The following is a 24711-nucleotide window of genomic DNA, read 5'->3' as shown; positions in this document are numbered from 1 at the left end:
AAATGTACAGACAAATAAAAATAGAAACAGATCCAAAAATACAGAATAAACTGATGGTTGCCAGAGGGGCAGGGATTGCAGGGTGGCCAAATTGGTGAAGAGGAGTGGGAGACAGAGGCTTGCAATGATGGGATGAATAAGCTATGTGGATAAAAGGTACAGCATGGGAAATACAGTCAATGGTTTGTAATAACATGTACAGTGACATGCCATAGCTATACTAGTTGTGAGCACAGCACAGTGTAAAGACTTGTTGAATTACTATGTTGCATTTCTGAAACTAAAATATTGTGTATCAACTCCCCTGCAACAAGCACAAAAAGCCAAACTCATAAAAACAGATAAACTTGATAAAAACAGATATAATTGTGGGTACTAGGGGCTGAGGCTGAGGAAATAGAGGACACAGTGTTTTAGTAGATAAATAAATCTTCCTAGCAATCTAATATACAGTATAGTAAGTATAAACAAAAATATTATATAAAAACATCAAACTTGCTAAAAGACCAGATCTTCAATTATTCCCATCACAGAAGAGAAAACATAATTATGTGACATTTTAGAGTATTAGCTAACACTGCAATGGCACTCATATTGCAATATGTGAATGTATCAAATCAACATGGTATGCAAGTAAGCTTTAGAAAATGTTTGATGTAACAGTATTTCAATACTAAAGGAAAGAGAAGATCATGTATGTTTTATCTAACTAAATATACTTTGCTAAAAAAAAAACGTAATTTCTTCTCATTTTTAATTCATGTCATCTTGGCAGGGGATAGAAGATGAAACAGCAAAGCCACTACTTGATTCTGCTGACCAAATCATCATGCTCCTCCTCAATGGCTCAGTCTTTATGCCCTCTGTACTAACACTCATTGGGATTCCTGGACTACAGTCAGTGCAGTGTTGGATTGGGATTCCATTCTGTGTCATGTATGTAATCGCTGTGATTGGAAATTCCCTAATCTTGGGTATCATCAGATATGAACGCAGCCTCCATAAGCCCATGTACATATTTTTGGCCATGCTGGGGGCCACAGACATTGCACTTAGCACCTGTATTCTTCCCAAAATGTTAGGCGTCTTCTGGTTTCATTTGCCGGAGATTTCCTTTGCAGCCTGCCTGCTACAAATGTGGCTTATCCATTCGTTCCAGGCAATCGAATCAGGCATCCTACTGGCAATGGCCCTAGATCGCTATGTGGCCATCTGTGACCCCTTGAGGCACACCACCATCTTCTCCCAGCAACTCTTGACTCACATTGGAGTTGGGGTGACACTCCGGGCTGCCATTCTTACAGTACCATCCATTATGCTCATCAAATGTCGTCTGAAACTCTACCGAACTACGGTCATCTCTCACTCTTACTGTGAGCACATGGCCGTTGTGAAGCTAGCTATTGAAGACGTCCGGATCAACAAGATATATGGTCTATTTGTTGCCTTCAGTATCTTAGGTTTTGACATAATCTTCATCACCTTGTCTTACGTTCAAATCTTTCTCACTGTGTTTCAATTGCCCCAGAAGGAGGCACGATTCAAGGCCTTTAATACGTGCATTGCCCACATCTGTGTCTTCCTCCAGTTCTACCTCCTTGCTTTCTTCTCTTTCTTCACACATCGGTTTGGTTCTCACATACCACCATATGTTCATATCCTCCTATCAAACCTTTACCTGTTAGTCCCACCTTTTCTCAACCCCATTGTCTATGGTGTGAAAACCAAACAAATTCGTGACCATGTCCTAAAAATGTTTCTTCCTAAAAAACCTTAACCATCAGTGGCTCCTGTTACAGAGATTTTAGGTTGATTCAAAGTAACAACATGAATGTGGTAAAAGTCAAATCCTCTACAGAGGTCTGTATTCAAACTTTGGAGCGTCTGCATGGCTCAGTCGGTTGAGTGTTCAACTCTTGATTTTGGCTCAGGCCATGATCTTAAGGTTTGTGAGTTCAAGTGGGCATTAGTTCTGTGCTTTCAGTGCAGAGCCCATTCGTGATTATCTCTCTACCCCTACCCAGCTTGTGCATGTGCTCTGTCTCTCAAAATAAATAAATAAATAAATAAATAAATAAATAAATAAAACAAAAAAAATGTGTAAATCTCAGATGCTCACAACTGCAGGAGGCATTTAAAAACTCATGAAATACCTAGGAACTTTGGTTTGCCACTCACATACAGAACAAAGTTCTCTTGGGCTGAGATTTCAAATTGTTTTCATTTTCTTTTGTTTTTGTTCTGTTTACCCTAGAAATTCCTGTCTGGCAACACTTAGACTTACATAGAAATAAAATGTGAGAAAGACAAATCTTGATTCCTGGTAACATCCAAGGACCATGTCACACATCAATATTCTTCAATAGCCAAACCAGCACATAGCTATGTGCTCCTGGCTATGTCTCTTTTTCAATATCCGAGCACCCAATTAGGTGAAGCAAATGTTAATACAGCTTAAGGGGAAAAAAGACAGCAACATGAAAGTAGTATGAGAGCATCCAGAAAGAAGATCAATTAGCGACTGAGGACTTGAACACTATTGTCCAAATAGACCTAACATGCACATACAGACTATTTCCCCTAATGGTATCAATACACATTTTCCCTTAGCACACAAGAAACATTTTCCAGGATAGATTACATGTATGATCACAGAGAAAGTCTGAAATATTAAAGAAGATTCAATAATAATGAGTGTATCTCTTCTGATTACCATATAATGAAAGTTGAAATCAATAACAGAAGGCCAACCAGAATATTCGTAAATATGTATAAATTAAATAACACAGTCTTGAACAACTAACTGATGGGTAATGGCTTAAAGAAGAAACCAGAATGGTAAGTACAAAATCTCTTGAGACAAATGAAATTAAAAGACAACAAACTAAAGCCTAAGGGACACAATAAAAGTAGCACTAAGACAGAAGTTTATAGGAATAAATGTCTGCACTGAAAAGATAAAAGACCTCAAATAAATGATCTAACTTTACACCCAGCTAGCAGGAGAAGAACAAAGCGAACCAAAATTAGCAGAAGTGAAATAAGATTACAGCAAAAGTAAACATAGTGGAGAATAGAAAAACAATAGGAAAAAAAATACAAAAATAAGAAGTTGTTTATTTTGAAGCGATTAGAAACGTTGACAAACCTTTAATCCTGAAGAGCGATAGAAGACTGAGAAGTAAATCATAAGTAAAAGAGGAGACATTACAACTGAGGTCACATAAATACAAAAAATCATAAGAGACCCTGATCAAAAATGACAGGCCAACAAGTTAGATAAGCTACAAACACGGGTTGACATTTTATCTTTGTTTTTAAGCCACAGTAAGAAAAGAAGTTAGTATAGTCATTTTCCTTGAAGAAGTGACGACTGCGATGCAGAGTGTTAAGGAGCACAGGGGAAAGGTGGTTCATTCTAGGATGCAAGTAATGTGGTACTTCTCAATGGGGGGCTTACTGATTTACGTCTACCTTGTGACAGTTATTTAAGCTGGACAACATATGATTTTTGTACGTATGTTAGAATTCAATAAACTATTTTTAAAATGTTAGCTAAGTAAGTGCTCAGATATGAAATAAAACAATCAGAAAGAAGGAAAAGATCTGCTAATGACCTGTTGTACATCAAAGGATTCTGAAGAGACATCAATATGAAATGCAGTGTGAGATTCTGGATTGGATTCTGGGGAATAAAAAATATACCTAGGAGAAGTCATTCTTTGGATTATTGTCTACATGTGAATATGGCAAGTACATTTGGTGATAGTTTTATTGCAATATTAGGTGCTCTGATCTTGGTTATAGTATAGCTAATGCAATAGAATATCTATGTTCTTGGTCAAGAAACAGAATTACTTAGGAGCAACCATGTCTTCAAAGTACTCATAAATAGTGCAGAAAAAGATTATCTATCTATGTATCTATCTATCTATTCATCTATCTATTATCTATCTATCTATGTATCATCTATCACCTATCTAGCTACCAAATAATAAAGCAAAATGTGGAAAATAGAGACAATTTCTGAATCTGGACTATTCTTGCACAATTCTGTACATTTTGAATTATATCAATATAAAGCTTTTTAAAGAGCTCTTTTCTTGAAAGTATTTTTTAATTCAGTAAAGGATGCAACACTCACTTACTTGTCCATTCCAGAAATATAATCATTGCTTCTGATGTTGGGCTCCACTGTATGCCTACTCCATCACCAATCCTAGTGATTATCTACTAAATAATTCTGAAATACGATCTCTCTTTTATATCAGTACTTATTCCCAATTTAATCTTTCATGAAATCTCGTGAGAAATGAATATTTTTCATCATTCACTTATTGGTATTTATTTATACATCTTACTTCTGAAAATTATGACAATTAGCTTTCTAAATTTGAAAACAGATATATCTCCATATATTATGTAATATTTTTTTCAAGATGCTCTGAATTGCTTGCATTTTTTCCAGAAAATAAGCTGCTCAATGCATCTGTTTCTTCTATTCTATATGCAAACATATACAGTTTTGCTAGCCTGACTGCTATTCAGATTTTAGAATTTAGTTAGGAGTTTCTTTAACTAAGGAATATTGGCCATTTCTCTTTTTTTCCCTATAACCTTTCTAAACTTTTCACAGCATATATCACATTAGCTTCCCCTTCCATTTTTTCTTTATGCAACTGCTTCTTCCATATAGATCACATCTGATTTATCTGTGCTAATGACCTGGATAACACATAACACATTTAATGATAAATGTATATTGAATGAAGGTATGAGAGAATAAATACACATTAAATTTTTAACCAAAACTTACATAATATATAAGCATTACTTTTTTTACCATAGCATTATTTATATATTCTCCAACTGGAAGAACAAATATAGGAAGAGGTGTTCCAAACTCAAATAACTTAAAGAAATGTTTTATTAACCCAGAAAAATTTTTATAATTCCTGGTAGTAATAGCCTTGTATCCTAATTCTAACTTCAAAAGCATCCATAATTAAAGCCATGCATTTATTTCACAACAGCTGTATATAGTGTACCATATTAAGGACATAATTTATATAGACTAAGATGTCTTAATCCATAGAACAAATGCATGAAGATAGAGATATGGAAACAGAAACATAGAGAAGTCTACTAGAATGCCTCCAGTACAGAGTTAAATCATGGTAGAATCTGGTTTCAAAACTAGACAGTCCTACTCAAAACTCGTTTTTAAAAAGATTTTATTTATTTAATTTTTAATGTTTATTTTTGAGAGAGTGTGTGCGCACATGAGTGGGGGAGGGGCAAAGAAACAGGGAGACAGAAAATCTGAAGCAGGCTCCACACTGTCAGCACAAACCAAGTATGGGGCTTGAACCCACAAACTGTGAGATAATGACCTGAGCCAAAGTCAGACACTTAACTGACTGAGCCACCCAGGCACTCCTGGAAACTCATTTTTAATCAATCATATCACAAGTGGTCTCATAACTGAAAAATAAAATCCATTTAACATGAAATTCAAAGGGCCTCAGGCAATTATATAAACCATTTTCCATTTAACATGAAATTTAAAGGGCCTCAGGCAATTATATAAACCATTTTCTCTTTTGAGACTCAGTGAAAGAAGAGTCACAAGGATATTTATTTAACTCATGGCATAGAATCATGTCTACCTTTAAGTGTTCTTTACATATTCTCATAATGAGGACAGAGGGAAAGAAACTGAACTCATAAAATATAATGTATATATATATTAATTTTTCTGCATTTACTTTGAGGAGAAAACAGAAGAGAACAAGGAGGTTCTGCCAATGTAGACATGATTTCAGAGACATTAGGTGTGGATAGACCCAGGAGGGCTTTATTATGAGCTGCTGGGTCCCTGGTGGCTTGGGCTTGGGCTAGGAAATCTATCAGTCCATGTTCAGACCTCCTGCTCCCTAACACTCACTGGGGAACATTACAATTGGCAGCCAGCTGCTTTCTCCTACAATTTGTCCTCAATAAATTTATGCTGTGTCTCAGAATAGCACAGACCTGGCTGCAAATTTTGTTGGAGATGAACACACCGACATGATCTCAAACAAATTTACAGAATAGGGAGCATGCCTGTTTTGCAGGGACTGAAGAAAGCAGGAAAGACTATCCCACAGATGTCTACAGATTGGCAGATGGCCCCAGCAGCAAATAGATCAGAGTTCATGACGTTGAAGAGAGCTGTTACAGAGGGTGAAGATGGAAGAAAGAGGCATTACCCATCACAAGATGCAAGTAAATGAGACCAGAATCTTAGGAGGAGGAAGAGAGAAGAGGTAAACAATGAGTGATGGTGCTATGAAGACTGGCCATGGTCTTCAGGTGTCTGGTAAGAGCAGAACTGGCTCCCAACAACAAAGGGTGAGGAAGTCTCATTATCCCCAAGTTCACCCCATAATGTTTCGCTTCCAGCTTTTCCAATGATAGCCACTTCATCCCTCCTGCCCTGTACTAACTTAAGTCCTCTCCCACCTGCCTTCCCACCATCTGTACCTGTCAGGTAATGCTCCCATGTCAGTTCCCTACTCTTGAATATGTCAGACAATGTGATTGTTACTAAGTGATTTCTATTCTGATTCTGAGTAAGTCTAGGATGGAAAAGTTAATGAAAGTATCCATGATCTAGGAATCTGTAGAATTAAGCATTGGGGAGCAAAGCTTTGGAAATCAAGGACTTAGTTGATTAGTCTATTCTAAATATGTATCAGCTGATACAGACTTTCTTCATAGAATGGCCCCTGTTGATTGGGTTACATCATTTTAGGGTTAGCCATGTAAACCATAACTCTTCCTGCATTACTGGCATAGTTGGTGACAATAAGTATGTGATTAGAGACCTTGAGCTTGCTGACATAAGGCACCAGAGATGGAGGTGTCTAGGAAAGAATGAAATAACTGAATCCTATTTGTTTTTACAATATAACAATTTGTTTGTTTTATCTTGAGAATGTCTTGATTCAAGATATTGAATTTTTAAAAAAAACAATGGTTTTGATCCAAGAATTACTTTATGTAAGGACAAAGACCCCATGGTTTCAGACAGTCATTAGTAAATTGAGAGGTAACTAAGTGTTCCTCAATTAATCTACATCCTTGTCTTGACTCATTTGTGGTATTCCAAGGTTTGCTCTTTGTCTTGCATTTCTACTTCTTTATTTGACCACTTTTAAGGAACCTATCTTTCACCACTTTATTTTCTATACATTTCCTATGTCTGAGCTCCCAAAGTGATACAATCATTCATATGGTCTATATTACATTACATACATTACATGGCATACATTAAGAATGAATGAAGCTATGGGTCAAATCTCATGCTAATGGAAGTTCTGAACTATTAGACCCAGGAAACTGGTATCTATTCTTCCAAGTTACCCATTTACCCATTTTCCTATCTTCTGTAGTCAGCAAGAATGAGTCCTCTTGCCTCCTACGGATTCCTCACTTCTAGGTGTTCAGTGATGTGTATTAGAGAATGGCAGTTATTTTAAGCACACAACTAATTTCCAGGATTTCAGTTGTTAATAATATAGACAAAACATAATGCAGTCTTATTAGAAATGTAAAACTTGCATGGAACTTTGACTCAGAACTCACCAAAGTACATTGAATTAGATCATCTTTTCCAAAGCTCTTCCTTCACATTCTTTTGAAAGGACATGCACTCTTACATAGGCACAGAAAATATAGATAGATATAGATATCTATATATATTTCACACTAGGATTTCAGCTGTTCCTCTCTGTTCTTTAACAGGGAGCTTTAATATGAATGTACCGGTAAGAGATTTTCTGGTTCACACTGACAGTTACAGACCTAGAGACAACAGAAAATAATAGTACAGTTTAGTAGCAGGGACATGGGATAGGGAGAGATTCATCAAACTCTGATTGAAATGCCCTTTATACGCAAATTAAATAGGTATAATTCTTTTGTCCACAGGCCCAGAAGGAAATAACAAACAGATCGGCAGTCAATTCCCTTATGCAGATGATCTGAGGGATCTAATGCAGTTGGCTTGCCTTCTACATAACTTCTTATTGTGCTACACTACTTGTGGATGTCCTTCCTGAACGCAGTAATGTGTATCTATGGATCTATCTTTCCCCTTCAATAATGTAAATGTGATGGATGATATGATCTTAAGGTTCTGCCAAAATCAGAGATACTTGCTATGATGACAGGATAAAAACAGGAGGAGAAGAGAAGAGTGCCACTGACTGAGAACCTTCTTTCATTTTCATCTGGAGGCCGGAGGACATTATGTCCGCTTCCAACATCACCGTCTTCAGGCCTTCTGTGTTGACGCTGATAGGGATCCCAGGCCTAGAGACTGTGCAGTGCTGGATTGGGATTCCATTCTGTGTCATGTATCTCATTGGTATGATTGGAAACTCCTTGCTTCTGATCATCATCAGGTCAGAGCGCAGCCTCCATGAGCCCATGTACATTTTCGTAGGCATGCTGGGAGTCACAGATATTGTACTTGGCACGAGCATTGTGCCCAAGATGCTTGGAATTTTCTGGTTTCATGTGCCACAGATTTATTTTGATTCTTGCTTGCTTCAAATGGGGCTCATCCACACATTTCAGTGCATAGAGTCAGGCATCCTCCTGGCCATGGCTCTGGACCGTTATGTGGCCATCTGTTATCCACTAAGACATGCTGCCATCGTCACGCACCGCCTAATCACCCAGATAGGGGCAGTGGTAACACTCAGGGCTGCCCTTCTCGTAGCCCCATCTTTAGTACTGATAAAATGCCGGTTTCAGTTTTACCATACAACCATCATCTCCCACTGCTACTGTGAACATATGGCCATTGTGAAACTGGCTGCATCAAATGTGCGGGCCAACAAAATCTATGGTTTGTTTGTGGCATTTATAGTTGCAGGGTTCGACCTCACATTCATCACTTTGTCTTATGCACAGATCTTTTTCACAGTTTTTCGTTTGCCCCAGAAGGAGGCTCGGTTGAAAGCATTCAATACATGCATCGCTCACATCTGTGTCTTTCTGCAGTTCTACCTCCTTGCCTTCTTCTCCTTCTTCACACATAGGTTTGGTGCTCATGTTCCCCCTTATATCCACATCCTCTTTTCTAGCCTCTACTTGCTGGTTCCCCCGTTTCTCAATCCACTTGTCTATGGTGCCAAGACCAAGCAGATCCGCATTCATGTGGTAAAGATGTTGTATTCATAAAATGCACTGTGATTAACATCTTCAGCCTTCCCCATTATGCAATAGTAACAATCTCTCAAAATTAAATATAGTTAAAAGGCCACATTATCTGCAATGCTTCAGTTTTACATATTTGTTTTGTTAAATTTGTTGGCATTTTATGGTTTTCACCTCATCATACCCCATGACAAATATCAGTCAGTGTGCTTTTGGATGCTACTGGGTAATGAGAACAAGGAACATAAGAACAAATTAGTGAACATACATTGTTTCCATTATTTATTTATTTATTTATTCATTCATTCATTCATTCATTCATAAAGCTTACTTATTCCTTTGAGAGACAGAAAGAGAGAGAGAGAGAGAGTGGAAGACGGTCACAGAGACAGAGGGAGAGAGAGAGTCCCAAGTAGGCTCTTTGCTGTCAGTGAAGAGCCCAATGTGGGGCTCAAACTCACAAACCATTGCATTGTTACCTGAGCAGAAACCAAGAGTAGGGCGCTCAATTGACTGAGCCCCTCAGGCACCCTTCTGTTTTATTTTTTATTCCGTGGTTGAGCGTCCTCCTCTAAGAATTATTTTCCAGAGATTCACATATATGCATCAATCACTGAATTTAAATGCATCCAAAACCATTTTTCTATAGTGTCCAGGTACTCAATGAAAACAAGTTGTTGACCTGTCTTGAAACTTCTTAGTCAACTAAAAAATGTTTTTTGAGAAACTGTTGAAACCATGATGTGTCAAAACAAACAAACAAACATATAAATAATAAAAACCAAACACTTATGGATGCAATGAGATAATAATACAAAAATTTCAGTACATCTCCAGAGTCATTCAGGAATTTACAGGTAAAAAAATCATGAGAAGTGAGGTGTTCCATTTTACACATCAAGACATTTCTTTTTTTCTTATTTAATTAAATGTTATTTATTTATTTTTAGAGAGAGAAAGCGAGGTGGAGAGAGAGGGAGAGAGAGTATCTTAAGTTGGTGCCACACTGACGGTACTGAAGTAGGGTTCGATTCCAAGAACCCATGAGATTGCAACCTGAGCTGACAAGGGTCAGACTCAACCAACTGAGCCACTGAGGAACCCCCACATCAGTACAGCTCTGTTACTTATTTATTGATTCAGCAATTTAAAATCAAACTACAGGGGCTCTTTTGTGGCTCAATCGGTTAATCTTCTGACCCTTCATTTCAGCTCAGGTCATGATCTCACAGTTCATGACTTTGAGCCCTGCATCAGGTTCTGTGCTGACAATGCAGAGCCTGCTTGGATTCTCTCTCCCTTTCTCTCACTCTCAAAATAAATACATAGACAACTAAAAAACAAATCTTAGAGTAAAATAAAATCACAAAATTGTAATTATTACACTAGACAATATTGACAGACTGGGAATTTGACACATTGCTTAACATATCCTTATATTTCTGGAAGAGAAACAGAGAGAAAGAAAGAGAAGGGCAAGTGAGAGAGAAGTTGTGGTGGTTTTCAGGGACACTGTCCATTAGAGAGAATGAAATACCGAAGTCCAACAGAAAGTAGTAAGCAGGAGAGTGAAAATTGTGCTTCTCGGGGTTTAATTAGGAAATCTGATTCTTAAGGAATCATGAATGATTGACCAAGTAGGGACACACCACGTCAGGTAGATGAAAATGAGACTTATAGTACAAACGATGGGCATGTAAATGCACAAGGTTTGTTTGTTTGTTTTAATGTAAGATACAATTTGCAGAGACAAAGGTAATGTGAATATCAAGAATGGCCCCACAGGGCAAAATAGGTGAAAGGTGAGCAGGAGATACAGCTTCCAGTTATGGAAAGAACAAGTTATGCAGATAAAAGGTCCAGCATCGGGAGTATAGTCGGGGGTACAGTAATAGGCTCGTATGGTGACAGATGGTAGATACACTTGTGAGCATAGCATTAGGTATAGACGTGCTAAATCACCATGTTGTACACCCGTAACTAATGTCACATTTTGTGTCAGTTATACTTGAAAAGCACAAAAAAGGAATAGCCATAGACACTCTGCAAAGATGTTGAACTTCATTATGAAAGCTATGTGTTATTATAATTTTTTCTCTGTAAAAAGGGCACGTGTTTTTTGTATGCTTGTGACAGCATACTTCTCAGTGAATATAAGACAACACACTTTTGGGGCGCCTGGGTGGCTCAGTCGGTTGAGCATCCAACTTCAGCTCAGGTCACGATCTTGCGATCTCGCGATCTCGTGGTCCGTGAGTTCCAGCCCCATGTCAGGCTCTGGGCTGATGGCTCAGAGCCTGGAGCCTGCTTCCGATTCTGTGTCTGCCTCTCTCTCTGCTCCTCCCCCGTTCATGCTCTGTCTCTCTCTCTGTCTCAAAAATAAATAAAACGTTAAAAAAAATTAAAAAAAAAAGACAACACACTTTTTAATCAGTAAAGGCCACTAAATTAGTAATGAGATGGAGTTTTTATCTAAGATTAAAGACTTGAGCACTTAAGGATAGCAGACTATTCCTGAAAATTTCAGCTCATAGATCATTTAATGAATGGTCACGGAAAACATGCACATGTGTGCAAATGCCCATAATTTGATTTATGACATTAAAATCAATGCATCTATAAAATATACTAGATTGCATGTCACATAAATGAGGAAAACTCTGACTTGTTTCATAGAATCAGCCTCATCACATATCAATGACTGCTGAGGATGGTTACTTATAAATCTAAAGGCCATCTTGGGGAATGTTTTGAAAATATTTTCAATATCAATATCTATTGCCTATGATTAGAACAGGTTGCCAGTAGGAATTGTTGTTCTTAGGTAACATAATTTATTTAGGAACACAGCTGAAATAACATCAGAAGTAGTTTCCTCGTGCTTTAGCCAGGGTTCAACAACCTTTATGGAAAGGGACAAATACATAACTCAGGCTTTGTGGACAAAGAGACAGTTGAAGATTATTAAGTAGGTATTTAGGTAGCAAGATAGAAAATATATTTCGACAAAAATTTTGATGACATTCAAAATCTAATATTAGCAATAGTCATAGTTATATAGTTTTTCTTTTGCTAAGTTCTACTAAGTAGAAGAGTGGAATTCATTTTTTCTGGGGGATAATATTCTGCTGAAACTTACATTTCCCTATCACCACACTGACTGAAAGAATTCTGTAAAAACTGTTCTTAGCTACTGGACTATACAAAAACAGGCAGCAGGCAGCTTGTGGTGGTCCACTAGAATTCCAAGCTTATCTGGAGAAGTTCGAAATATATCTAACAATGACTCGTCCTGACAGTTATCCTAAAAATACGGGAATATGAAAACGACAGGAAGATAGAATGTGAAACTGGAACCTAGTTGCACCATCCTCAAGTGTCAGTATTCAATACAAAATCAGGCCTAGAGTCCAGATTAGCCATTATTATGGCCTCCAAATTTTCAAGACCAGCTCCAACCCGACACCTAAAAATGGAAGAAAAAACAAATGGGTTATTGCAAGGACATAAGGTAACCAGGACTCTCTATCCTCCCACACACTTGGCCAGGACAATTATAGGATACATTCGTTGTTTAAATATGTATTTATTTTTGAGAAAGAGAGTGAAAGAGAGCGATCAGGGGAGGGGCCAAGAGAAAGTGAGAGAGAGAGAATCCCAAGCAGGCTCCATGTGGACAGATCAGAGCTCAACATGGGGCTCAGTCTCACGAAATGTGAGATTGTGATCTGAGCCAAAATCAAGAATCGGATGCTTAACCAACTGAGCCACGCAGGTGCCCCAGAATACATTCCTGCACATAAAGCTGACTGAAAAAGAAAAATATATATACTTTTTAAAGAGTAATTTTAATGATTTCTAGAAACTTCAAAATGATACTACAAAGAGATTGCATCATTTACAACGACTAATAGCACTTTCATGTCTGAATTTTCGAAAACACTGGTTATGACTGAGATTTTTCAGCTTTGACAGGCTGATTGATGGAAGATGCTTGTCTTCATAATTAACATTTATAAGACTGCATCAGTCCCCTGCTTCTTTTTTCCACTTGTATATCCTTACTTTGAAGTACTTGTTTCCTTTAATCATTTTCTGATTTGGGTCCAGTATTTTCTTTGTGTGATTAAAATATGATAAATAAATATTGAATGAATATTTTCAAGGGTTGTATTCCTCAAGACTTCATGACAGAGCTTCCAAAAGGCCATGGATTTTTCCTAGGAGGAGTGATTGCAGATAAAGAAAGAGGTCTTAATGATGGTGAATTTCGACTCATGGGGTGCAGGAGTTGACTTTCCTCACTCTTGATGTTGGCTTTCAGGTGAGGGAGCAATAATGCATTGACCTTTGTGGCAAAAACCCAAGTTTGGCTACCTGTCTGGAAAAGCCAATACTCAAGAGAGGAGTATTGATTGGAAAGGTTTATGAGCTTTATTCAGGAAGCTGGATCCCTGGGGAGAAGGTAGACTCTTGTCGAAAAGCCAAATACAAGGTTTCTGCCTGACCCAGACACTTTTAGGGGGGGTTTAGGGCACTGAATCAATAAAGGGAGTGCCATGGTCTGTAACGTTTCTTGATTATGTGCAGACTTGATGGTGCCAGCTACAGAAGTTATCTCAGTGCTCAGAGGTTGTGCAAGGGGGATCTGGTTCCTCAGTGCCTGGAGGTTGTGCAGGGGGGTCTGGTCTCTGCTTTGTGACATGCAAGAGTTCGCTGTTCTTTCAAGGAAGAATGCATGATATATACAAGTACAAAGAAAGATTAATCAATTACACAGGCTAAGAGCATTTGCTAATGTTTAAAGACTACTAGACTTGACAGAGGGGCTGAGATGGCTTCACCTTCTGGGTTTTTGCACGTCCTTATCTAAATGTCCAACTTGGAAAGAATAACTTGCAACATTTGGCTCCTTTCCCCCCTTCCTCTTCTTAGTATAAAAGTGCCCATGGGTTGCCATGAAATTCACCCTTTTATAAAGTGTACAAGGCACTGTTTTTTTAGTATATTTAAAAAGTTGTGAGACTGTCTCTACTCTCTAATTCCAGAACATTTTCATAACCCCAATAAGGTTACCACATTCTATTAACAGGCATTTGCCACTCATCTTTTCCCTGGTTTATGGAAACCATACATCTACTTTCTTTCTCTATGAATTTGACTAGTCTGGACATTTCAAGGAAGTAGATCATACAATCCATGGCTTTTTATGTCTGGCTGTTTGCACTTAGCATGAGTTTTTTTTTTTTTTTAATTTTAATTATTTGTTTTTGAGACAGAGAGAGAGAGAGAGAGAGAGAGAGAGAGAGAGAGAGAGAGAAAGCATGAGCAGGGGAGGGGCAGAGAGAGAGGAAGACAGAGAATCCCAAGCAGGCTCTCAATGTTAGAGTGGAGCCTGATGTAGGGCTCAAACTCATGAACTGTGAGATCATGACCTGAGTGAATCAGGAGTTGGACACTTAACCAACTAAGCCACAAAGGCACACCTAGCATAAAGTTTTTTGAGGTTCATCTATGGCATAACATGAACAGAATTTTTATTTTATTTTACTATTTCAGCTATGTCATAACATGAACAGAACTTTTATTTTACTATTTCATCTATGTCAGAACATGAACAGAAGTTTTATTTTATTTATGATTTTATTTTATTTTATTTTATTTTATTTTATTTTATTTTATTGTTGACACAATATCACAGTTTCAGGTGTACAGCATAGTGATTTGACAACATGCTATGTTCATCACAAATGTAAAAACCATCTGTTCCATATACCACTATTACAATATAATTACCTAGAATTTCATTTCTTTTTATGTCTGAATGAAATGTCACTGTGTGGATATACTGAAGTCTACTTTTGAAACTGGCAGTCAATACTCTGGCCACATAAACTTTTCCATGAACCTTCTCCTCTCTGTGTCGTAAGCATCCCCATTTTAATTCAGACAGTTTCACAAATAGTACAGGCATGGCCAGGCCCTTCTGTTTTGTATTTCTCATAATTCATTTAAACTTATACTTTCACAACTGATGACTTTTATCACGCATTGCAGTGAATGGTATTCAACTCCATTTGTAACACTGTTGTACTTAAAAATTACACTTTTGTTTCTGGGTTTCTCTAGAACACTTGCAGAATAAAGAGCCATTTCTCAAAACTTGCATTCTATATTCCCTATTATATTTCTCAGAGGTAATTTTCTCTGTTAAATAAAATTCTTAGGGATTCTAAGGGATTACATCTGTCACCAAATAAGGAGCCACATGGTTTCTCAAACATCTTGTCACCCTTTAGCTCTAAAGGGTTTTAATTAAACGGTATCCAAAAGTAATTTTGTCTCTATCATTCAATAGCATTACGGTTCTATGAAGTTCAAATATATTTTGCATTTCCCAAAAGTATCTTGTGAGTTATTCCATATGTTCATAATATTATTCTCTATACAAAGAGTAGTGTACAAATTTCAGAACCTACCGATCTCACCTCAGCCTGTTTCATATTCTCTCCAAAAGTATTTTATTTTAATTGAGCTCATGTGTTGTTATCCTGCTGGGTGATTGATTCTCTGATGCACTTTGCTCCTTTTTTTTCTGGTGTGACTGTTCTGGGGATGGCTGATTACAATTGGGCAACGTGATATCACTGGGGGCAGAACTGGAAGAGACGAACACTACATGCTCTCCTAAGCCACCGTGAGCTCACTCGGCACACAACACAGCCAATCCTACACCACTGATTTTTTTTCTACGATGAATGTAATTTTATGGCAGTTTAATGACAAGAGGGGAGTCAGAGTCTTTCCAATGCAACAAGAACCGTTCTATTGAATAGGCCCAGACCCAATATCACAGGACCAACACAGTGTGACTTCAAGTAAGGCCATCAGGTCTCTCAGGCAGATGCGTGTAATGCAGTCTTGTTAGACTTTTTCTTGTATCACACAAAGAACGGGAGTCTTTTCCTTTCTTCTTCATGATACCAAAGATTAAAATCTCTTTTGAGTTTCAAACCCTTTTTTCAGCTAAGTAAATATCAGGCATGAATGATCGTTCACAGCTGGGAAGCTGATCCAGATATTGTGACTGGCACTAAAATTTTTGAAAATGCACGTTATCATGTAAAAATGCACATGTATCATATGACTGGGACATATGAACATGACTGGGGCAATTTCTATATTACATAGATATATTCCATTTCTTCCCCTGTCAGTATGTCTTTACTGATCAGCCTGAATACCTTCAGATGTTTTTATTCCCCTTCACTGGCTCACTATTTGGTAAATAAGTGTCATTGATTGTTTGTGTTGTCTTGGGGCACTGTTTTCTGTTATAAGTTTTAAAAGGAAGTCATTTTGGTTCCCAGTCCCCAAGGACACCACAATTTGTGAGTTTTTATTAGATGCAGATCTGCTTTTAGACAAGTTCTTCCAGGTTTTGAACCATATTGCCCCTCCTTTTCACGTTTGTCCCAGGTTAATTTAAAGCTCACCAGCCATTGGTGAAAGAGAATCCCCCAGGTGGCTCTTATAGTACAAAAGAGCCATCATCATGATCTGAAACACCAAAAGATTTTCACTCTGTGGCTTCTACGTATATTATCACAAATGATTCCTGGTAAGTCTTGGGGCTTATGTGTGGGTTTAAGTGTGGGAAAATGGAGCATTGGTTTCAAAGAGAACACGTAATGCTATGATCCAATAAGATGTTACGGTAATTAAAAAACAATAGACCCTTACAGTATTTGACTGTTTAAACATGAAGAAGATTTTGTCTCATGCTTCTATTTAGAATATTTTTGTGTCAGTTATATTATCACACAGTGGATGACAAATTTTAAAGTGAGCCTGACAGATAGGAGGACAGTAGAGAAGGATCTATATAAAAATCTAATTGGTTAAAAGGTAAGAAAATTATACATATTTGGTCTGGAAAAGATTCAGTAGAAATTATGCCCTTAAGGAATTCAGGGTAAACCTCATCTGGTTAAATGTTCATCAAACATCTGAAGTTATTCATGGGAAAGAGAGTCACTTATATGAAAGAAATCACTGCATTTAGACAGAATAATATATTGTATGTTTCTTCCTGAAAATTTTAAATGAATCACATCACTTAATCCTCACAGTCACTCTGCAGAGTGTTTCATCCATTCATTTTCTCTCAGCAAGAAAGAATTGAGACAATTATAAGTTTTACAACTGCCTGAAGAACATGCAAAGCTAAAGAGTGTCCTAAGGATTTAAACTGTCTGACTGACTTTAGATCCATGCCATAACCACCGTGTTCCACGGCTGATGTGTATCTTTAGAAGGTGGGTTGAGGACTTTTATGAGAAATGAAGAGGGAAGCAGTCTGGGAATCAGTAGAAAGAAGCCAAATCTGACATTTGCAGCTGTCTTGCGATGGACAAGCTATCTCCGAAACAAAGAGAGTCCATCCCTGGGGGCTTGAGGCAGAGAACAAAGGGTGGATGTCAGTGACTTTGCAGGGGGAAAGCTTTCCTGAGACTGTAGGGTGTGTGGTTTAGACCTAAATCCTTTGATTCTTTTAGGTTCCGCGAGTCAGCCCGAGTCAGAATTGGAGTTGTCAGTAACATTAATGGCTGACGATTCATGCTGTAAATGAGACCCGTGATTGTTTTCCTGGCCCCTGAATCTCAAGGGCTTATGATATGTCTCCTCCATCTTCTAAACTTGCACATATGTGTGCACACACAGCTGTTTCCAGCTTGTCCTTGTCACCCTGTGCTGTTACTCTCAACCCAAGAACATCTTAGCCTGTCCTCCCACCATTCGCCTCCATCAAGTCAGCGAGCAGCACAGATATTGTTCCCTTGTGACTCCTCCGATGTGGCCAGGCCACTTCATCATGTCCCATCCGGACTATCACACGTGTCCTTCTAACTTCGTCTCCCTATGCCAGCTCTCATCCTTTTAAGACATTCATCCATCTGCCGGCAGAGCAGAGTTTTAAAGGCAAAAGACCAGTTATTCTACCTAAGGCTTAAGTTATTTCGTTTAAACCTGTAACTTTACATTGGTTATTCTTCCCCTTTCCTTAGCCTTAACAACCATCATCTCTGCTTATTAAAAAATTCATATGTGAAAATCACTTACTGAATTGCAATCCCACTGTATGTTTCATGCTACTTTCATTTTGTCCAAAGTATTTCCTCTTGAAATGCCCTTCCATCTCTTTTAAAAATTATTTTTTTAATGTTTATTTATTTATTTTTTTTTTTTTAATTTTTTTCAACGTTTTTTATTTATTTTTGGGACAGAGAGAGACAGAGCATGAACGGGGGAGGGGCAGAGAGAGAGGGAGACACAGAATCGGAAACAGGCTCCAGGCTCTGAGCCATCAGCCCAGAGCCTGACGCGGGGCTCGAACTCACGGACCGCGAGATCGTGACCTGGCTGAAGTCGGACACTTAACCGACTGCACCACCCAGGCGCCCCAATGTTTATTTATTTTTGAGAGACAGAGAGAGTGCATGAGCAGGGGAGGAACAGAGAGAGAGATAGAGAGTCACAAATTCGAAGCAGGCACCAGGCTCTGAGCTGTCAGCACAGAGCCAAACACCAGGCTCAAACTCACAAACTGTGAGATCATGACCTGAGTGGAAGTCGGATGCTTAACCGACAGAGCCACCCAGGGGCCCCGAATGCCTTTCCATCTCTTTTATTTGGCTAATACTAGTGGAGGAATAATTCTTCTTGATATTCAGATTTATTCTGCCCATTTTGATTAAGCCTACAAAACATGGTTATTTAATTAAAGACTATTTTTCTCCAAAGTAAAACTCTAGAACAGTGGCTAGCAACCACATGTGATGTGTCCATCTTCCCACATGCAGGTTATTTGGCAATGCAGAGGACAGTGTTGATTTTCATTATAAGAGAGAACAACTGGCACCTACTGGGTTGGGGTCGCAGTTGCTGCTAAGCATCCTGCAATATAGAGAATTGCCCAGGTATCTAGTTTTGTGAAAAGAGAAAATTTGAAAGGAGTAGTTAAAGTGAAACAAAAAGATGGATAAAATGTTATTGCACATCTATGCCACATCTTCGGTATCCATTCATAGGTTGATGGGGACTAAAGTTGTTTCCATATATTGGCTATTGTGAATAATGCTGCAATAAACATGGGATCAGTTATTTCTCTTTGATATTTTGTTTTCCTCTCCTTTGAATATATATCCACAGGTGGAATTGCTGGATTATATGTAGACCTTTTTAAAATTTTTGATGTACTTCCATATCGCTTTCCATAGTGGCTGACAAATTTACATTCCTACCAACTATTTACAATGTCTCCCTTTTCTCCACATCCACCTGCAACATTTGTTACCTCCTGTCTTATTCATGACAGCCATTCTAACAGGAGTGAGGTGATATCTCAGTGGTTTCTAGTTGCGTTTCTCTAATGATTAGTTTACTTAACAATGAGAGAAGCAAATCTTGCCATTTGTGACAAGAGTGATGGACTTTGAGTACATTATGCCATGTGAGATCTTCTAGAGAGAGACCCATACTGTATATCACTTATAAGTGGAATCTTGAAAAACCTCAACTCATAAAAATGGATACAATTGTGAGTACAAGGGGCTGCAAATTAGCAAAATGGAGGAGATATTTCTTAGTAAGTAAATACCTTCTGAAGATCTCATGCACAAGGTAGTGATCATAAACAAAAATATTGTATTCAAAACATCAAACTTGTTAAGAGATTGGTCCTTAATATTCCCAAAAAGAAAATATAATCATGTGACATAAGAGAGCATTAGCTACCACTACAATGATATTACAATATGTGAGTGTATGAAGTCAACATGTTGTGTACCTTAAGCTTAGAAAATATTAAATATCAACTATATTTGAATAGTGAAGGAGAATGGATACTCTGGTATTAACTTTATCTAACTAAATATACTTTGCTAAAAAAAAACGTAATTTCTTCTCATTTTTAATTCATGTCATCTTGACTGGGGATAGAAGATGAAACAGCAAAGCCACTACTTGATTCTGCTGACCAAATCATCATGCTCCTCCTCAATGGCTCAGTCTTTATGCCCTCTGTACTAACACTCATTGGGATTCCTGGACTACAGCCAGTGCAGTGTTGGATTGGGATTCCATTCTGTGTCATGTATGTCATCGCTGTGATCGGGAATTCCCTAATCTTGGGTATCATCAGATATGAACGCAGCCTCCATAAGCCCATGTACATATTTTTGGCCATGCTGGGGGCCACAGACATTGCACTTAGCACCTGTATTCTTCCCAAAATGTTAGGCGTCTTCTGGTTTCATTTGCCAGAGATTTCCTTTGCAGCCTGCCTGCTACAAATGTGGCTTATCCATTCGTTCCAGGCAATCGAATCAGGCATCCTACTGGCAATGGCCCTAGATCGCTATGTGGCCATCTGTGACCCCTTGAGACACACCACCATCTTCTCCCAGCAACTCTTGACTCACATTGGAGTTGGGGTGACACTCCGGGCTGCCATTCTTATAGGACCATCCATTATGCTCATCAAATGTCGTCTGAAACTCTACCGAACTACGGTCATCTCTCACTCTTACTGTGAGCACATGGCCATTGTGAAGCTAGCTATTGAAGACGTCCGGATCAACAAGATATATGGTCTATTTGTTGCCTTCAGTATCTTAGGTTTTGACATAATCTTCATCACCTTGTCTTACGTTCAAATCTTTCTCACTGTGTTTCAATTGCCCCAGAAGGAGGCACGATTCAAGGCCTTTAATACGTGCATTGCCCACATCTGTGTCTTCCTCCAGTTCTACCTCCTTGCTTTCTTCTCTTTCTTCACACATCGGTTTGGTTCTCACATACCACCATATGTTCATATCCTCCTATCAAACCTTTACCTGTTAGTCCCACCTTTTCTCAACCCCATTGTCTATGGTGTGAAAACCAAACAAATTCGTGACCATGTCCTGAAAATGTTTTTCTCCAAAAAACATCTGGATCATTAGTTGCTCTTTCTACAGATATTTTAGTTTGATTCAAAGTAGCAACATCAGTATAGTAAACATTTATATCTTCTAGAAATATCTATGTTCAAAAAGTATTTAAATGCTCCAAAATATGAGGTGTTCGGCAACCATATTATACTTAATAAAAATGATTTGCAATTCATGTTAGAACCAACTTATCTTATGATGAGATTTCAAATTTTTTCTCTTATTCCTGTGGGGTTTTTTTTCCTATTGTTTACTCCTAGAGCTTCCCTTCTGGCAACACTTAGACCTACATAAAAACAAAATTTCAGAAAATAGCACAATTCCAGGTAACTTCCAAGACCGTGTCTCATATCAGTATTCTAAAACTGGTAACCCAACCCATAACTATAGTTCTAGATATATATCATTTTGTAATATTTTTTTTGCATCCATATCTTGACAAATTTGGAATCACCCCCTATGTTTGTCTACACTCTCTGCAATACTGGTAAATAAAGAAATACTGTAAAAGAGTGATAATAATATGAGCAACTCCAAAACCATATGGACATAGAATACAAACAGTGATGAATTTGTATAGGAAAAAAATACACTAAAAAGATTTATAGAAAAGTTAAGCACATTCACTACTGTGTTTTTGTTTGTTTTTAAAAACAGTCTATTGAAGTGTAATCCACATACAATAAACTTTCACATACATAAAGTTTAAAACTTGGTAAATTTTGGCATATACACATGTATGAATCCATCACTACAATTAAGAAAATGAACTTAACCATCATTTCCAAAAGTTTCCTTATGCTCCCCTGTGACCAATCCCTCCTGACGCTCCTCACACCCCTGACAGACCCCTAGGAACTACTGCTGTATTTTTTGTCACTATGGAGTAGTTTGTATTCCCAAGAAGTTTAAAAAGTTGACTCATACAGTGCATAACCCTTTTTGGTCTGTCTTCTTTAACTCACTAGTACCCTATTTTCAGAAATGAAACTGTGATCAATACCTACATAGAATCAATTCTTCTAGAGGCACACATCTTAACAATTTTACCCAATTAAAGTTTCACCCAAATTGAAAAATTATTCAACGACTGCATGTAGTAATTGCCTACTGCAAGTATCTTGAGTAGAAGACCTGTATCTTCTTTATTCCTGTATCAACAATACATAGGGCAATCAATGCCTGAGACTTCTTAGAACCTTGGTAGATTGAATAATGAACAATTTAAACATTTTCCGTATGTGGATCAATGGTTCAAAAGGACCCAATCTAGAGGCTTAATGTAATATGCAAAATCATTGTACAGAATATCTGCACGGAAGTGAGTTTATTCTGATATTAATAAGATAAACTAATAAGATAAACTTGAATGGATCATTATGTAATGCTGAAATAAAGTATGAGCCAAACACAAAACTGGCATATGAGAAACTGACTCCCAAAACAGTGACTTCATATCTTTACCCTTTGGTGCTCCTGTGTCTACACACTTTCAACCTCTTTCAGGATGCTTTGTCAACACGTATCTGGTTTAATTTTCTTCATTCCACCTTCAAGACAGAAACAGTAAGATGATTATTAAAAAGAAATGAGTTGGGGGGGGGTGCTTAGGTGACTCCGTTGGTTAAGCATTCAACTCTCAATTTCAGCTGAGGTCATGATCTTAGGATCATGAGATTGAGCCCACGTCAGACTCCATGCCAGCATGGAGCCTGCTTAAGATTCCATCTCTCCCTCTCCCTCTGTGCTTCCCCCTGCTTGTACGCTCTCTCTCTCTCTCTCAAAACAAAACAAAACAAAACAAAACAAAACAAAACAAAACAAAAAAACAGACAAGAAAAGAAAAGAAAACAAAAGAAAAGAGTAGACAGAGAGAACTTCTCAATCTCCAATTACAGACTTATACAAAGTCAAATGAAGAAATAACTCAAAAAACATACAATTACAAAAACTGGATGGGACATTAGCGTTCAACAGGCAAAGGTAGAGGATATTCTTGGAAATTCATGTTGAATCAAATAAGTGTGTCATAATATTCTTAATGTTTAATAAAATTTATGTAAACATGAAATATATAAAACAAGAAATGGCAAATACCATGACAGAAGGAAAAAAACACACTTGTTCACATCAGACATGCAAAAAGAGATGCTTAATGCCATAATAAACACTTAAGTAACTCATTTTAATTCTGTATTAGAGCATTAGGTATTTCAAGAAATTGCATCCTATTATGGCATTATTGTGGAATTATTGTGGAATAATTGATGAGGACGTTATCCCTCAAAGAGGATAAAATGACAAATATATGAATTTTTGAGAGATTATATACAAAAAGGATAAAGGATGAGGATAACTATGTGATATTTCTGAAAAAGAAATAAAAACTAATAGAATACGATGATAATATCCTTATGATTAGGACTTTGTGTACAATGCTGAATAAAGCTATTGACAGTGGGCACCCTGGCATGTGTCTCAATCTAATGGAGAAATTTTAGTTTAACAGTCTTCAATACAGTATGAACTATAGGTATTTCATGGATACATTTAATTAGTTTAATGAGTTCTCTATTATTCCTATTTTGAGGAGGGTTTTATTTTGCATGCATATTCACTATTTTAATGTGCTTTCTCTGCAGCTATTGAAATTATATCATGACTTCTTTATTTTGTTTACATGGGGAGTTATATTGACTGATTTTCCTTTTTGTCATTTATCTAATATTTAATTGACACATATCATTATAACAACAAACATAACATGTGCATATTTTGATTTAGAGGAAAACAGCTGACTGCCGACCAGCTCAAAATTCAGCTGGGGAGGGAAGGAGAGAAAGGCTGAGGGGAGACCAGCTCAGCTCCTTGGAGCATCAGGTGGTGTGTGCCTGGCAGGGCAAGGGTGGTGCCAAGTTCCATAGTTCACACCCGAAGTCACTTAAGAGCTGTGGATTTTTTTCTTATTTTGTGGATGATCGAAATGAGGCTCAGAAGAGTTAAAATAAGTGCCCAGAAGCACAAATAGGCCGAATTTGGGTCCTGGCTAAGAAGGGGCAAAGCTGTTTCCTTCCCAAAGTTGGCTCTTTCTCACCACATGCTGCTCAAATGACCTGCCAGGATTATGTCATGTACATTTTGTCTCTGGCATTTCATTTCTCTCAGGTGGCAGAAGGAATGGCTGCACCAGTTAGCACATGGTTCAGACTGCAAGCAAAGGTAATAACGACAGGTATTTGATCCTCTCAGGACATGAGAGCCCTATATTTTAGTGGTATCTAAATCTCCTTTTGCTATCCCTAGAGATGGTTTTTCAGAGCACGATGCCATCCCTCCTGTCCTCTTTGTTGAACAAACCCCAGTCCATTTATTGAGAGAACTTCCATGTGAAGCACGATAGCCTGGTCCAACTGATTTCAGGTATGCTCCCAGTCCTCACATGGATCTGTTTGGTATTTTGGATGCCTTTTAGTCCTGTTCCCAGACCACACTTGTCCCATGCTGCACG

General features: G+C 37.8%; 3 protein-coding genes across 3 annotated transcripts; all 3 read left to right on the top strand.

Moving 5' to 3' along the window:
- The first annotated feature begins 829 nt into the window (after positions 1-829).
- LOC131486589 (olfactory receptor 52A5) lies at positions 830-1777 on the top strand. Its single transcript, XM_058686496.1, has one exon. The coding sequence runs from the start codon at positions 830-832 to the stop codon at positions 1775-1777; it is 948 nt and encodes a 315-aa protein (XP_058542479.1).
- Positions 1778-8295: 6518 nt separating this feature from the next.
- Positions 8296-9234, top strand: LOC131488637 (olfactory receptor 52A1-like). Its single transcript, XM_058690498.1, has one exon. The coding sequence runs from the start codon at positions 8296-8298 to the stop codon at positions 9232-9234; it is 939 nt and encodes a 312-aa protein (XP_058546481.1).
- An 11024-nt stretch (positions 9235-20258) lies between these two features.
- On the top strand, positions 20259-21215 carry LOC131486588 (olfactory receptor 52A5-like). The gene has a single exon (XM_058686495.1). It carries the CDS (start codon positions 20259-20261, stop codon positions 21213-21215), a length of 957 nt encoding a protein of 318 aa, XP_058542478.1.
- The last annotated feature ends 3496 nt before the right edge of the window (positions 21216-24711 follow it).

Source organism: Neofelis nebulosa, chromosome 10, assembly GCF_028018385.1.
Source record: "Neofelis nebulosa isolate mNeoNeb1 chromosome 10, mNeoNeb1.pri, whole genome shotgun sequence".
Classification (NCBI taxonomy): domain Eukaryota; kingdom Metazoa; phylum Chordata; class Mammalia; order Carnivora; family Felidae; genus Neofelis; species Neofelis nebulosa.
The sequence above is the reverse complement of the archived record's forward strand: the minus strand, read 5'-3'. Positions and strand labels throughout refer to the sequence as shown.